The sequence below is a fragment of the Drosophila pseudoobscura genome, chromosome 4 (assembly GCF_009870125.1).
Source record: "Drosophila pseudoobscura strain MV-25-SWS-2005 chromosome 4, UCI_Dpse_MV25, whole genome shotgun sequence".
Classification (NCBI taxonomy): Eukaryota; Metazoa; Arthropoda; class Insecta; order Diptera; family Drosophilidae; genus Drosophila; species Drosophila pseudoobscura.
Window position 1 is genome coordinate 21,903,186 of NC_046681.1, and position 15,279 is coordinate 21,918,464.

At 45.1% G+C, this 15,279-nt stretch overlaps 3 protein-coding genes across 6 annotated transcripts in view; 1 reads left to right on the forward strand and 2 right to left on the reverse strand.

Moving 5' to 3' along the window:
- eys (eyes shut) overlaps positions 1-15,279 on the reverse strand; it is a 75,454-nt gene that overhangs the window by 23,783 nt on the left and 36,392 nt on the right. For both annotated transcript variants that reach the window (XM_033381079.1, XM_001356588.4), the window contains exons 4-5: positions 5,077-5,229; positions 2,705-4,992 (exon numbers count right to left, since the gene is read on the reverse strand). In XM_033381079.1, coding sequence (XP_033236970.1) covers positions 2,705-4,992; positions 5,077-5,229 — 2,441 coding nt within the window. The remainder of the gene's footprint in view (positions 1-2,704; positions 4,993-5,076; positions 5,230-15,279) is intronic.
- The window catches only part of LOC4817040 (MKRN2 opposite strand protein), a 75,817-nt gene that overhangs the window by 22,269 nt on the left and 38,269 nt on the right, over positions 1-15,279 (forward strand). The gene's annotated exons all lie outside the window — the stretch shown is intronic.
- On the reverse strand, positions 65-1,591 carry LOC6902925 (lanC-like protein 3 homolog). The gene has a single exon (XM_002132615.3). It carries the CDS (start codon positions 1,466-1,468, stop codon positions 188-190), a length of 1,281 nt encoding a protein of 426 aa, XP_002132651.2. The 5' UTR covers positions 1,469-1,591; the 3' UTR covers positions 65-187.

A 15,279-nucleotide genomic window follows, 5' to 3' on the forward strand; every position in this document is an offset into this window, starting at 1 on the left:
GAATTGGCCAGAGATTGAACATAGTTATGTTCGGGTATGAGGGTATAGATCCGACTAATACCCCTTTAATTTTGTGGATTATATATTTTAAAAAGATATTCTGCATCTCTTGTCATGCACCCGACATGTATGTTGTTTTCGCAAATACTTTCTGCAGCATTCGATTGTGTCGGAATGAAGTTATGATCTATTTTTCATAATGAAACACATCCATGAAGGGAAAGTGGGCCTTCTCCGGTTCCAGTAGATCCACCAAAAAGCAAACAGTCCCGGCCAGACCCTCATACAGGCTGTGGGGTCTATCGGGGACGCGTGCCTTCTGCTTGAACTCCTCGCTGGTCATCAGCTCAATGAACTTGTGGGCCCTGTACAGGTAGATCCTCTGGTGGGTCAAACGGAAGAGCAGCAGAAACACATAGCCATTGCCGGCCACACCATGACAGATGCCGGGACCCTTGCGAACGAAACCCTTGCGCCATATAAAATCGGCTGAGCGGACCAGGGACCTCAAGTACTTTGGCTCCAGGAAGATCAAGTAGGCCTTGGCAATCAGATAGACGATACCGGGAGTACCGTGGCACCACTGAACCAGTCGCTTCTCGCCTTCGTCCTCCAGGGTCACGGGAAAGTTGCCATCGACATCCTGCTGCGTCAGAATGCAGTCAAGGGTGCGCTTGACGTCATGCAGTACGTCTGCAGGAGCTGAGATGTCCATCAACGGCGATTCTGAAGCCTGGGAGTGGTCTTTGCGAAACCACGGACTGTCCAGGAGCACATGCAGAATGCCACAGAGTCCTTGGGCGGCGCCCAGATACTCCATGCCATGATACTCGTACATCAGCGGCAAGTAGGAATGGTTCTTCGTGCTGTACTCTCGACCGCTGGCTATTATAATCTTGCAAACGGAGATCAGGTCCTCGTCGGCAATCTTCTTGCCGGGCAGAATGTCGTTCAGCCAGTAGCAGCCGGAGAGATAGCCGGCACGTCCCACCAAAATAGAGTCGGCGCCGCCGTCGTCTTTGCCTGATGGAATGGCCGCCTTAAAGTTCGCCAAGTCCTTGGCCAGCTGCTTGGGGTCCTTGAGGGCCTCAGAGATTGCTGCGGACACCGCATAGATGCCAGCGTTGCCCCTGAGAAAGGAGTAGCTCGGCAGAGACGAAGGTTCCTTGCAGCGCTCGGCGTTCCTCTTGGCCTGGCGTATGAACATCGATGCATGCTGCAAGGCTGTGGGGCAGAGATCACGGCCATGCTCGCTGCGCGACAGCTTCCAGAACATGAAGGCTATGCCGGCATTGCCCACATACAAGTCCCCGCAATCCTCCCTACGGGGCTTACATTGCTCCAAGATGCTCTTCACGTAGCTGGAGATTAGTTCTTTGATGAGTTTTTCATCCCAGGGTAAGACCAAACCGCTCTCGCCCACTCCTGCGGTATCTTGGTAAGGATTCCTCAGATAATCTTTACCCATGTTCGATGAAGGAGGCTACGACTAGAGTTTGGCTCTTTTATGCAAACAAATTTTGGTTCTGTGAAGCAGAAAGATTTCTGTGTGGTGTGTTCTGTGTAGCTGTAAGTATTTGAGATGGTAACACAAATTTCCAGGCATTCTACGATCCACAAATCTATCGCCTGAGAATGGCAAACAAACAAACAAAATAGACACGCATGAGTACGAGCGATTCATTCTCCATTGCATAAATCAGCACTTTCGAATGAGCGGAGTATGCAATATTTAGCTCGTTCTCGAATGCGAAAGTAAGTAGCAAAGCGGACGCTTGAGGCTTGATGTACTTTTAGGCGTTGTCTGCCATTTTCTCAATTATTTACCGGCGCGTTTGTCTCCCTTCCAATTATCGGTGTTGAGTTCGTTACTCTCGTGCCTTTCGAGAATGAGAGTTGCGCCATTACGACATGCTCACACGCACATTTTCGTTATCTTGTTGTATTCGTTCGTCGGTGGTTGCTGCTCTACTTGTTCAGATGTTTTTTGCACTATACAAGCCCACAATGGGCCATCTTGGGTCTTACTGGTATTGTCTACTGGTAAATATTGGTATGCAATCCATTCACAGTCAAACAACACACACACAAAGGGATCAAAGCATTTTGTATGTAATATTTGGGTATTGGATCATACAAAAAGTACTTAGGTCCCGTTTAAAAAGAGGTGTGTGTTGGTATGAAGAGGGAAATGGGCTTATTGTTACACAAACACTGTGCTATGAATATTTTATAGACTAGATATTCTTTGATATTTATAACTATATCTAGTATCTGTCTATCCTCTTTCTAACTCTTTATAGGGTACTCTTTCAATAGACTCCCTTCAAAACATCGACAGTGTGCTGCCTGCCCTGTTTACCTATTGCCTTGGCAATTCGTGGAGCCCTTGCCTTGCATATTTAATGACTTATTAATGGACAGAGGTAGGGCCTGGCAAACGGTGGAGGCTCCGAACTCCAAACTCCAAACTCCATGGCCAATTAGCAACTCAAATGGGCTGAAAATTGTGAAGTTGACTGCCTCGATACGTACGCCCCTTTTTGGGTGTTTTCCCCGCATCGAACAAACAAATCGAACGATTCCGTTCGAGGTGCCAAGTGTTGCTATCGATTGACCTACTCCTGAGGCTGAGGCACAAGTCGGAATCGTAGTCGGAGCCGGAGTCGAGCAGGGGTCTAAGTGGATTCAATCGGTTACTTACCCTGGAACCCTCCGATGTGGTTACGCAGGTGCCGCCATTGTAGCAGCCCACCTTGATGCAGTCCACATCTCCGGCCTTCTCCTCGGGCACACCAGCACCAGCACCAGCACCCGGACGTCCTCCACTGGCCACTGTGTTCGAGCCCTCGACCTCCTCGCTGCTCTCCGTGACGGGCTGCCTCGTCTGCGCCGGCGGCACTTCGACTGCCTGCTGTGTGGGCGGCGGCAGAGTTTGTGCGGATTGTGTGGAGGGCGGCGTTGGTGGAATCGTTGGCGGTGGCAGGGTGGCGGGCGGCTGGGTGGGTGGCAAGGTGGGAGCTGCAGTGGGGGGCATTGTGGGAGCCGCAGTGGGCGGTTCCGTTGGTGGCGAAACAGGTCTTAGGGTCGGCAGAGGCAAGGGTCTCAGGGTTGTGGGAGGTACAGGCGGCGGCAGCGTTGTCTCTGGCGGAACGTACGGCTCCGCTGTGGTCTCTGGCGCCGGCTGCTGTACTCCAATCAGATCCTCCGTTTGCATGGGCACTGCCGTGGTAATCTCCACCGGCATGGGCGTGGTCACAACCACATGCGGCGTGTGATGGGGATGGTAGTGGTGGTGATGGTGGTAGTCGTCGTCGTCGATGGGGGTCGGCAAAGTGCTCACGATCTCCCCCGGCAGCCCCGTCGTCTCGTGCTCGTGATGGTGATGGTGATGATGGTGGTGCTGCGTTGGAGGCCCTCCCGTCGTTGTCATCAGCGTGGAAGTGGTGGCATTGCTGTCCAGAATGGTCACCACAATGTGGGGCGTGGGGACCGTGGATAGCTCTATGGAGGGGGTATCGTATTCCTCGGGGGAGGAGATGGTCGTGCCGCGGACTGGTGGCTGGACGGTCGTGAATCTGCCAGCACTGGTCCGGTGGGTGGTTATCAGCACCTCTGCCGGATACTCCGTGAAGAACGGAGCCGCTGTGGTGGAGACCTCTGTCCACAAGTGGTGCGTGGACGTTGTCTCCTCCACTTCCGGCGGGGGCTCTGGGGCAAAGGTGGGTCTGGGCACTGGCACCACACGCGATGTCGTCGTCTCCTGAGGATAGTAGGGCGTTGGAGTGGGCGTGGCACTGCCGTAATCCACAGAGATGCTCGTCTCGATGGTCGTCACGCGCTGCACGAAGATCGGCCCCGCCGTGGTGCCCATGGGCTGCTGCTCCGCCGACTCCGAGCTCGAGGAGGCAGAGGATTCATAGTCCACGGCAATGGTGATGCTGGGCGGTGCAGTGGGTCGCAATGTGGAGACTTCCTCGCTGCCACTGGCGCTGCCACTGCCGCTGGCACTCACCTCGAAGCGAGGGACAGTTGTGTATTCCTCGGACGTGACGACGACTTCTCCAGAGGCCTCCGCCGAAGACGATGTGGTGCGCGGTGCACCTGGCAGAGGCGGCAGAGTGGTGTAGATGCTGGGTGTTTCCTCAGAGGAGGAACCAGAAGCTGAAGCACTCACTCCCGGGGTGGCTGTAGTTCCCGGCTGGGGTTCCGGCTCTGGTTCCGGCACCTCTGGACCCACTGTGGTTTGCTCCACGGAAACACTGTGGCTACCGCTCTCGGGTGGTGCCATTGTCAGTGGTCTAATCTCCACCGAAACCTCCTCCGAGACAGCCTGCGCTTCGGTGGTGGCGGCAACAGGCGGCTCCACGGGCGGCTCCACGGGCTCTTCGGGTACGGGCGGTGGCAGGGTCGTCTCTGGCGGCGTGACAGGCCGCACCGTGGGCGGTGCCAGCGTGGAAGTCGTGGTTGTGGCCCGTGTGGCTGGTGCCTGCGTGGCCGGGGCCGTGTAATTGCAGTCCAAGGACTCCTCGCCCACCATCAGACACTCGCAGAGCATGCCCGTCAACAGGGGCGGGCAGGAGCAGGAGAAGGTGTCCACGCCATCGATGCAGACGCCGCCGTTCATGCAACGCGGCCCCAGCTGGCACTCGTCGTACTGGTACTCGCACTTCTCGCCGTGGTAGTCCGGCACACAGTAGCACGTGGGTATGCCCTCCTCCATGAGGCAGAGGGCATTGTTCTGGCAGGGATTGTCCGCACAGATGAGTATCTCCTCCTCGCAATTGATGCCTGTGTAGCCCATGGGGCAGGCACAGGCATAGGCCGCCAATTTGTCCACACAAACGCCGCCGTTCTGACACGGCGACGACTCGCATTCGTTGATCTCCTCCTGACAGATGCGTCCGTGCCAGCCGGCAGGACAGTCGCAGGTGAACTCCAGGCCGGGCCCCTCCATGCATTCACCTCCGTGCTGGCAACGGGCCCCGGTGCCTAGAATACGACACAAAAACGTTGAATGACTCAGTCTTCAGCTTACAGAAAACATGTATTCGAGGCTTTTGTGCCGCGACTCACCCGTATCGCAGACGGCCACATCCAGCTCGCAGTGATCCCCCAGATAGCCCGGCTGGCAGGTGCATATATAGCCATTGGTCCGGTCCCGGCATTGTCCGCCATTCTGGCAGGGATTCGACATGCATTCATCGACGTTCTCCTCACACTGGGATCCTGCAAGGAAGAACACAAATTGAAAGGATGTATTAATGACTTTCAAACCGTTTTAATTATAGAAACGAGAACACAACATACGAGTATATGGCAGTCCCTCGAGTGGAGTGGAATGGATTGGATTGGTATTTATTTATTTATGGCATCACTTTGTTTGATATTGTTTTGAGGTTTAATTATTTTTGCCTGCCGCAATTAGCTTTTCATTTCTTTTGCACAAGAATAATTGTTATTGTTTTGTGGCTTATTTATGGAATTTAATTGCATTTTTTGCTGCCATTTCAATGTTGAATGTTGCCTATTTCATTTTTCGGCACAGAAAAAGTCTAAAGATAAACCCAAACAATTTTAATTAATAACCAAAGGGGCAAGGGCCCTACATTTCCAATATTTCGCTTCAATTGAACCCTTTTCAATCCACAGGATAACCCTCTTTGACTTCGATTTCGTTGCAAATCAGTAGCCATCCTTCAGAATGTTCTGCATTCGGAACAAGTGCAATTGAATGACCTTTCATTATGCCCTTACCAATCTGAATTTCCCTCTTTTACTCTTCAACCAACCAATCTATCCATATATCTATCCATCCATCTCCTTGATCCCCCCATCCATGTCTGCTTTATTCCCCCAAAAAGGCATCAATGGCAATCAAAACACAACCTACAAGTGCTGATTTGGTTGCAAGCAATCTAAACAATTCAAAAGGATATATCCACAGATGCAAATACACATTCAGATACATTTTGGAGTGTGTGCGCGAGTATCTCTGTGTGTGTGCGCGTGTGAGTGTGTGGAACATGGCTAAAATTTGCTGCTGTCTTTCAAAACTCTCTGTATATGAAGTGGAAAAGAGTAAAAGCGAACACAAGTGGAGGAATCCAAAAGAGAGAAAGAGATCTGAAATTGAATGCTCTTTCTTTAGGGGATTATCGCTTACAGTTAGGGAAAAGGCGTCTACAGGATAAAACCTGTAGGAGAATATATATATATTTTTTAGACCAGCTTCCATTTTTCATAGGCATTCCAGGTGATCTGGAGTACATTCAAACATAACTTTTATACGGAATTAATGCTTTATCCTAAAAAAGATACTTTCAATGCTAAAACTTCAATATAGAACGCTGACATGTGTCTCTATCCATGTGAAAAGGGGTTTCGTGTTAGAAAAATAGTAGTTCTGATTATTTTTGTACGACTCTTCTTCGAAGGCCTAATATCAAAGGCTATATCCATTCCCTCGCACTAGCGAATGGTTCATAAGAGAATGCCCAATAATACACTAACAAATTGTATGTCTTGTGCATGACTAGTCATATTTTCTTCTAGACTGAGACCGAGAATCGGGTCCAAGTATCGGCTTTGGTCTCGAGCATAAATGTGCAGTGTCATGCCCAAGCAATGTATATTGTTTTTGCTGACCTACGACCGACTTTGTGTATTATATTGTTAGATTCTGAAGACCGAAAAGTCAATCTTTGCTGTGTCTCGCCAAAGACTGAGTACAACACCATTTTATACGAATTTAATTGATTTATTTTAAGGTTTAAGAAGCCGTAGACTTTTCTCATAACTAATTTGTCATTAAGCTACAATAAAGCTGCATTTAATTACTCCAAAACCCGAGGACCCCAGATCCTGGGTTCAGACAGCTCTGCCAAGAAGCCATACAACTAATATATGTATTGTTTATCTGCTTGTGACTTCAACCAATCTAAAGCTTAATTTTCTATCATTTCTCTCTACAATAAAGCCCACAAAATGGGATATGCCCAATTTAGAATAGAGTAATCTCTGCCCAGCTGGGAGATATCTAGTTTGACAGCCAACAATGGCAACAAATGCTTGAAAATACTTTTCAATTTTCTGCTCAACAACTTGCAGCGACGTTGACTTGGTCTCCGTCTCCGACTCCGTCTCCAAACTCCGAGTCAGAGTCAGAGTCAGTGTTCTGCCAAAAGACAGCAACTGACAGGCGAACAGGCGGACAGGCAGAGGACGAGTATCTGTTCTTTTGTGTGTGGGTGTGTGTGTGTGTGTGTGTGTGTGTGGGTGTGGGGGTGTGGTTGTGGGGGAGTGGCACTCAGGCCCCCCATGGTGAATGTTTTAGTTCTTCATCTCGAAACTGCAACTGCAATGCTCTGCGTATGATATCATTCACGTGTGTGTCTCTTTCTCTCTTTCTCTCTCTGTCGCGTTTTGTGTTTTTCTTTGGCGAATTTATTGCCAGCGAAATATTTTGTATGGCTGAACTTTTGGGCTGAAATTTATTTGCCCGGCATGGAAAACGCCTTTTAGTTTGCTTACTGCCATCTTCCATCCCACCTTCGGCGAGGGGGGGGGGGAACTCTTTTGGCAACAAGTTGGCGAGAAATATGCTTAAAGTTTTTTCCCTCATCCTCGAGCTCTTGTCCTGGCACAAAGTTTCCTCGTTTCGCCTATCTCTCCGAAGTGTCTGGGTCTGGGTCTTGGTCTGGTGGAAAAACTTCTTCCCGAGCTGAGGAAAAAGGCAAAACACTTCAAAGTGTCGAAACAAAAGTGTCAAAAAAAAGGAGGAAGAAAAGTCGGCGTGGAAATGCCTTTGCACTCTGCCCAAAATTAATGCCCCAAAAAACAAAGGAGTATCTCCTTAGTTTAATGCAGAAAATGCCATCAACAGGGGGAAGGGCGGGGGGCCACAATTTATCACTCGAAGGACATCAATTATAGAAATAGTAGTACTCGAGTTTATGCTGATGGACAGCCAGACAGAGAAATAATATGAAGAGAATATATAAAAAAATATTATATAATATAAGACATATAATATAATATAATAATCTGAGAGACTAAGGGATACGTGGTACGAGGGAGAAGATACCACGTGAAATACCAAGAATCTCTCATAAAAATAATCTCCTCTATTAAAGACATATTTCCAAAGAGAACTCTATTACGGTCTATTGAAAAATCTTCTTTCTGATTGTAAAAATTATCCGATCGGAATGAGGAGTGCTAATATGTTAGATAATATCCTGTAAATATAATAGCTTTAAGGAGTTCTATTGCATATCTCTAAAAAGAAAGCTATTACAGATTTTTCTTTATTATTACCATATTGATTATTCTATTGCGATGATTTTTGTTAGATTTATAGATTGTATCTAAGATTTGTAGAAGTGTAAACATATCAGAAATTTCTATATGTACATTTTGGCAATAAAAATCATTAATTATCATTATTTAAGCATTTCTATGGCTAAGTAGATAATATCTTCAGATATAAACGAGACACAGTAAAGCCAAATATATTAAATATTATATAAAATTAATTATATAATATTAATGATCATTATATACCGATGAATTTCCATGGATAGATAAATAAAAAATTTTCGAAATTACATATCATGAAAACTTAAGAGACCACAGATTTTTCTGTATTCTGCCAATAATAAATATTGCAGTTTCTTCTTCATTTCGATAGTAATTATTATCGTAGAAGTCTGGCCATGAATTTCGATGGATAGACAGAAATAAGCACGGACAAGTGTTCAATCGGGCGCCTCTCCGAAGTCAGAAAGACCTTGCCATAGCATAGATCCCTATCAACAATGAATAAAAATAAACTAAATAGAGTATTTGGCCTCTCACATACCCAATCATAATTACCACACACACCCACTTCGGCTCTTTAACGGCCATAAAGGATAAATGTGTGCGCCTGGGCCTGGGTCTACGGGGTGGGAGAGGGTTGGGCGGAGTCCTTGTCTGGTTTATAATGCAACAATAATGTAAGTCTATGCAAATGATATGAGGAAACTGCCCTGGCAGGCAGCAACGAGCTACGAGGGCTACGAACATGTATTAAATTTGCATAAGCACTAAATCAACACAAAAACCGAGGCAAAGAAGCCAAACGGACAGTGAGAGATGCCCAAAATCCTGAGTCCTGAAGAGTCCTCAAGCAGCAGAGGATGTCCGTTCGTGTCATTTGGCTTGGCCTATGGCTGGTCTTTGCCTCTGCATTCGAGAAATATCTAAATCAAACTATGCAGGTCCTTGGTTTTCTGTTAAACATTTCGATTGCATATTTGCCCCGTCCCAATGATGATTGCATTCGCCTTGTTGTTGGGCCACTGTAGATGATAATTTAAATGATAATTTTCATCTGAATTTTCGTATCATTAATTTATGTTGCAACACTTCTGGAAGTACGTTTCCATTTCAGGCTACAAATTAGTTCAATTATGGTAGCCAGAGACTGGGCCCAAGAGGATTGACATTTCCAATTTGCGAATGTGGCTTTGGCCAGGAGCCTTTCAGAGCCTTTGAGGTTAATTTTCTTGAAACTCTAATGGGAAGACTTTCAATGGGAAAACTGTACTTTAAAGACCATCATTTTATGCAGATTTACTCGGTTTTTTAGCTCTCAATCATCGTCTGAAAACATTTATGCCATCGTCAAACATTTTCAATATTTAACATATCATTTCTTGGGTGAATTATAGTATCTTTGAAATACACCCCATAAAAAGGGAAAATAAATAAAAATCGTATACAAATTTATGGCTGGAAGGACACCATCGGCTGTCCTGTTCTCTGGCTTACATTTCGATTGAGTAATGGATATGGCAGGACAGCCAGCCAGCCTCGGACTGCGGCACATTCTCGTATTTCATGGCGAGCAACAGCTTCGCTTCAATTTCCTCCCGTTCTGACCATAAACTCCCATCAAGCCAGTCTCTGGGCATCTCTGGCGGACAGTGCATTGCACATTTCAATTTGTTTATGGCCCCGATATGGGCCAAGCGAGGCAATCGCTTTTGCTTTATGATATTTTACTGGCCTTTAAAGTGTTTCGAATGTATCAATTTTCCTTATGGCAAACATCGATCCGATGTTCAATTACGGATCTCTAGTTTTGCTCATCTGCAGTGGCATAATTCACTTTATTGCGCATACGACATGTTGACCAAGAGTCAACAATTTCTACATCTACTGCTGCTGCTGGTAAAAACTAAAATGGTTGCCTGTTTTTTCTTGTGTGTGTTTTGCGCCCCAAAGCAGACACATGAAATGTCACATTACGCTCCAATTCATGCACAAATACAGGAAGTGGTCAAGCAGAGACGGCGGGCCAGAGCACGCACACTTCTTAGCCCACATTCGTGCCACACCACACCAGCCCGCCTCGGGGCAACCCCCTTCGGTAGGTCTACGTCGGCGTCTGGCGATACCTTTTCCTATTGCACTGACGATGATTTCTGGCTTTTCTTGTTCATTGTTTTGGCTCCGTTTGTGGTTTCATCGAGGCCTTTGCTATACCTTTTTCTTCTTACCTCCCTCCCCTTCCCCCTCACCCTCCCCCTCCCCCTAGACCTCTCCCTCTGCTATGTGTGAAGTCGTTAAAGTGAAAATCGATTTTCATTTTATTTCCCCATGTGCGTGGGTCCGTGAGAGGCGATGGGGGTTGGGTCTCTGGTCTCTGGTCATTTCTGTGGGCACGGACAAAATGCCATTCTACACCCACTGCGCCGCAATCTACGGGCCATGTTTTATGAATGAATTTTTTCGAATTGGACGCACAATTTTCACTCTTTCTCCCACTGCATCGGTCCGTGTACCCTCTTTGGTTTTGGCTTTCCGTTTGTGGATTCTCGACAGAAAAAAAAAAACAACCAGAACGTGGCACGCAATGCTTCATTTCGATTGTCGGAATATTTAAAAATATACACACAAAAAAACCATTAATCAAATTTTAAGTGTTCCTCAAATATTGATAACGCTCAGGTTTGGTTTATCTCGCATATTGACAAATGTTTCTCTATATAGAAAGAATGCTCTGAATGAATAAGTGCTCGAGAAAAAAGACATTTTTCAAGTTGAAATTGGTTTTAAAAAGCCGATGATTTAGTTTAGTCTGGATTTTCTTTGATTTAATATACCAAAAGAGTATGATTTTTCTTGGTCTAAGTACAATTATGTCTATTATTTAATTTTCTATATTTTCTAAGGGATTTTAATGAATTAATTCTTAGGCATAAAATGGTTTATTGGTTATTTTTTTTAATCACTTTTTTATCAGCTATGTTCTGATTGATTTTGGTGACCCCGAACTATTTCTATTCCTTATTCCTGTATTCCTTATTTTTTTTACATATCGTCCTATATACATTTGTTTCTGATTCTGAAGATCCCTCTCTTAATACCGTGGCTAGGATCATTATATTATTGTTATGTTTGATCTTGCATAATTATATATATGTTTGAACATTAATCCATCTACCACTGTTTGGTGGTGACCCAAAAATTTGTCATATTTCCCTGACTAATTGTTGTCTTACGCTTAAAGCACCTTGGGATTGACCCGGACTTCTCTTAATTTTCTTTCCAGAAACCATTCCCTTTTCCTCATAACTGTTATTGATTTGTTTGTGATCCCCAGACTTTCTTTGTTTCCATGACTAATGTTGAGTTGCAAGTTTCTTTGTAATCGTAACTTATGATTGATTTTGGTGACCCCGATCTCACTCTCTCACTTACCATCCCACGAGTATCCCGGGGATTTCCACAGAACTTTCCAATCTCCACTTTTCCCATTCCCCGTAACTTTTCTCCATTCATCTCGACGCTTGTCGTTTCCATTTTTCTTTATTGTAAAGTTTTTTTTTGCCTGTCATGGTACTCGTACTCGTACTTTTGCTCCTTCATCGTTTTCTTGTTATATTTTCTTATTGTATTCTTTTCAGTGTTGCATGTTGTTGTGGCTGCTGGCAGCGAACTGTAAACATTTGTGCAACAAGGTACGAACATTTGTTTTGGCTTCGAGTCACAATAAACATGGCCATCGCAGCCAGCCCTCTGTCCCCATCCCTTGGACCGCCCCCGGGGAAACCCTCTACCCTCGAATCCCTGCTCACCACCTCCTCCCAGCCCCCTGCAGTCGATGCACAAATTGAAATTTGAATTTTATCTGCACACATTTTGTGCTTCTTATTTGCTTGTTACTTTTTCCCCCAAGAAACATTCAGTGTACGAATATCTATATGTTCAGCGGAAGAGAGAGAGAGAGAGGAAGTGGTGTGTGTGTGTGTGTGTGCATTCGAAATCTGACATCGTTTATACTCGTAAAGGTGCATGAGTTGAAAATATTGCCCATCTCGTTGCCATTTTATGCTCCCATATTCTGATGCTTTCCCTGCTCTGCCTTTTTCCAGCATTTTTGCTTCCTTTACTCCGATGAAAGCAACTTTGAATGAATGCATAACTGAACGAATGAGTGCACGGCAACTGCAAACTGCAAACTGCATCGACTGCCAAACAAAGATCAGGATTCGTTCTTAAATCATAATTACGTGTATGGGGGGTTTCAGGACAAAGCAGGATACGTGTTCGGGTATTGTGTGATTTGCTTAATCAACAATTTTACCTTGAAATGGAAAATCCTTTGAGTATTCTGCATCTGGGAGGTACTTTTTCCAGGGAAATGAAATGAACATACACCTTGGTATGGTCTTAAGGGACTTCAAAGGAGGGAGAGCTGGAAAAGTAATCTGTTTTGGCATTCAAAAGTGCAATCGAATCAATTTGGTGACCCCGACGCATCTTAATTTGGAAATGTTCTATATTTTCTGTACGACTTGTTAGTTGGTAGAAGCTTGCAATAGTTCGTAATCGTAATAATGTCACTATCTGCAGGTCCTAGAAATCTAAAACTCAAGACTATAATTTTGTTGGTGACCACGACCTATTGCAATTATATTTGTTTCTGGTATACTATGAGTAGTTTCTTTATAAACAGGCCTAGAAATGTGTGAGAATTATTAGAAACACTTGTTTACGAGTGTCCTTTTAGAATCTATTCAATACCTTCTTTATAATATCCAAACTCTAAAAGTCTTTATCGACTCTACTACCTATCATTTAAAATCCCTGTCGAACTGCCATTTCCTTCAACTGTTGTTACCTTTACCCAAAATGAATACAATGGATATTGGTTTATTTCGATTTCATTTCGAAATCTTCAATTACCCAGCAGTAAGAATACCATTTAGCTTGTTCGAATTTGGGCCACGTCCCCAGTGCAATTTGTATGCGAAACTAATCTCAGCGAGGGCTGAGCCAATCTATTATCATTGAATTGGGGGGTTCGGATTGGACAGCTCTTCCTTTTGGGAATCTATTGCCGTAAATCGCTGCTGGGGACCTGCGACAGTGAGCAATGAAATGCACTTTGGTTTCATCTACTGCTGATGCTGCAGCATGCCTCATGCCTCGTGCCTCGTGCCTTGTGCTTCTTTCAAACGCGCCGGGGAAACTAATCACGGTATCCATTCACTCAGCTATCCACACAGCCCCCAGTCGAAAATCCAGCGCCATTCATGTCACTCGCTTCTGCACAGACGGCACCGGCGATCCAGTCACCAATTCGAATTCGCATATCTAAGGTGGGTGTGAATGGTGGCTCGGATTGAGATTGGGTGGGTCGTGGCTCTGCACTTGAATGTCTTGTGGTGCGCATTGTTGCTCTTTCAATTGCTACGTTTCCATTTCGTATGCCCTAGAAAAGGGGGTGTTATGTTTTTGGAGACACTTTTCGTATCGAGCGGATTGCAGGCAAAAACGGACACAACCGAGAGGCGCTGTTGCACGTCTAATCGAAATATGGGGCTTTCAGAAGAACAATCGTTGGAAAAACCAAATTTTTATATGAAGATGTCTCTGTTTTCCCCCTCCTAACACCACACATCTCTCTTTCCTTCATTTTTCCTGCTTTGAAGTTGAATGAAAATGCATTCTAGGGTACCTACTGCTTCGCCACTCGATTGTAGGCTTCGTTCCTTGTGTTTCCCACTTTTTGCTCCTGCAAAAGAGAAAACCTTGCCACTGGCAGGGGACAATGGGAAGCCAGTCATGGCACGGGGCAGGCACCTCGAGAGAAGCTCATTTTCACGGCAATTTTAAGGCAAAGAGCTGCATAACCTCACACGTACATCTGGCCATGTATTAGCGCGTTTAATTAATTGCATTTTGTACAACATTTCCCAGCACTGATTTTCCGTTTTTTTCCCATTCGATTTGCCCCCTGCCCAAATTCTATTGAATTTTCCACCTTGCAGAGCAATTTCTTTGCCTTTTACATCGAATGTGGGGTGGAGGGGGCCGCAGAGGAGCCTCTCTATCGCCTGGGCCCGGCAACGTTGCGTAAAATTAGAAAGTATTGTGTGCTGAAAGTTCAATGGGCAAATTTATGAGTGCGAAAATCGCATTTTCAGATTGCACAAAATCGAAGCAAAGCCATGATAGAGTGGGGCATACGAGTACGTGCAGCATGTGTGCTGTCTGTCGGGGGGCTTTTCCCCATTTGGGGCTTTGAACTAATTAATTAATGAACTGCTGGCCCAAAGATCGATAGAAGGTGCCAGAAAAGTAAAGTCTAGTAGCAATGCTTTGGGGTCGGGTTTCGGTTGCTTGTCTTTGACCTTAATCGGAAAATATTGTCAAGGATACAGAAAGTTTGTTTGCTTCGAAGGTGGGCAATAAAATGTATGAGTGGGGTAACTAATAGGCGGGCAAGGGGTGGTAAGGAATTGTGAGTGGAAAACCTTAATGAAAGTTGAGTTTGTACTAAAAGAAAGGGGAATTATACAAATATATCTACCCAATTTTATGGAGAATCAAAGGTTTAGTCAAGTCTCAACAGAAAATAGTAGTAAGACACATATCCCTACCATTTTTTATATTAAAGAACTACCATATCTACCAAACCTGAAGGCAAAACCAACATATTCAAGTATCATTGAAAAACAGTAGTAAAGAACATATCCCAACCATTTACTGTATTAAAGAACTTAACTTTTGGCCAAAACTGACCCACAAAACCTTTAATTTAATGAAATATTTGTACACTTCGTCCCATAACTGTATAAAAAAGGACTACAGCTTAACCCAGATCTCTTAATTGAGGTGCTCTTATTTTTTGTGATTTAAATCCAATTGGAGTTCTTTTTTCATCCGAAACACTTGCCCATCCAACAATTTAAGCACATCTGCTGCACAAATAAATAAATA

Bases quoted from the DNA above. Each gene is read 5' to 3' on its own strand.
- LOC6902925 (XM_002132615.3), bottom strand. From the start codon at position 1,468: ATGGGTAAAGATTATCTGAGGAATCCTTACCAAGATACCGCAGGAGTG.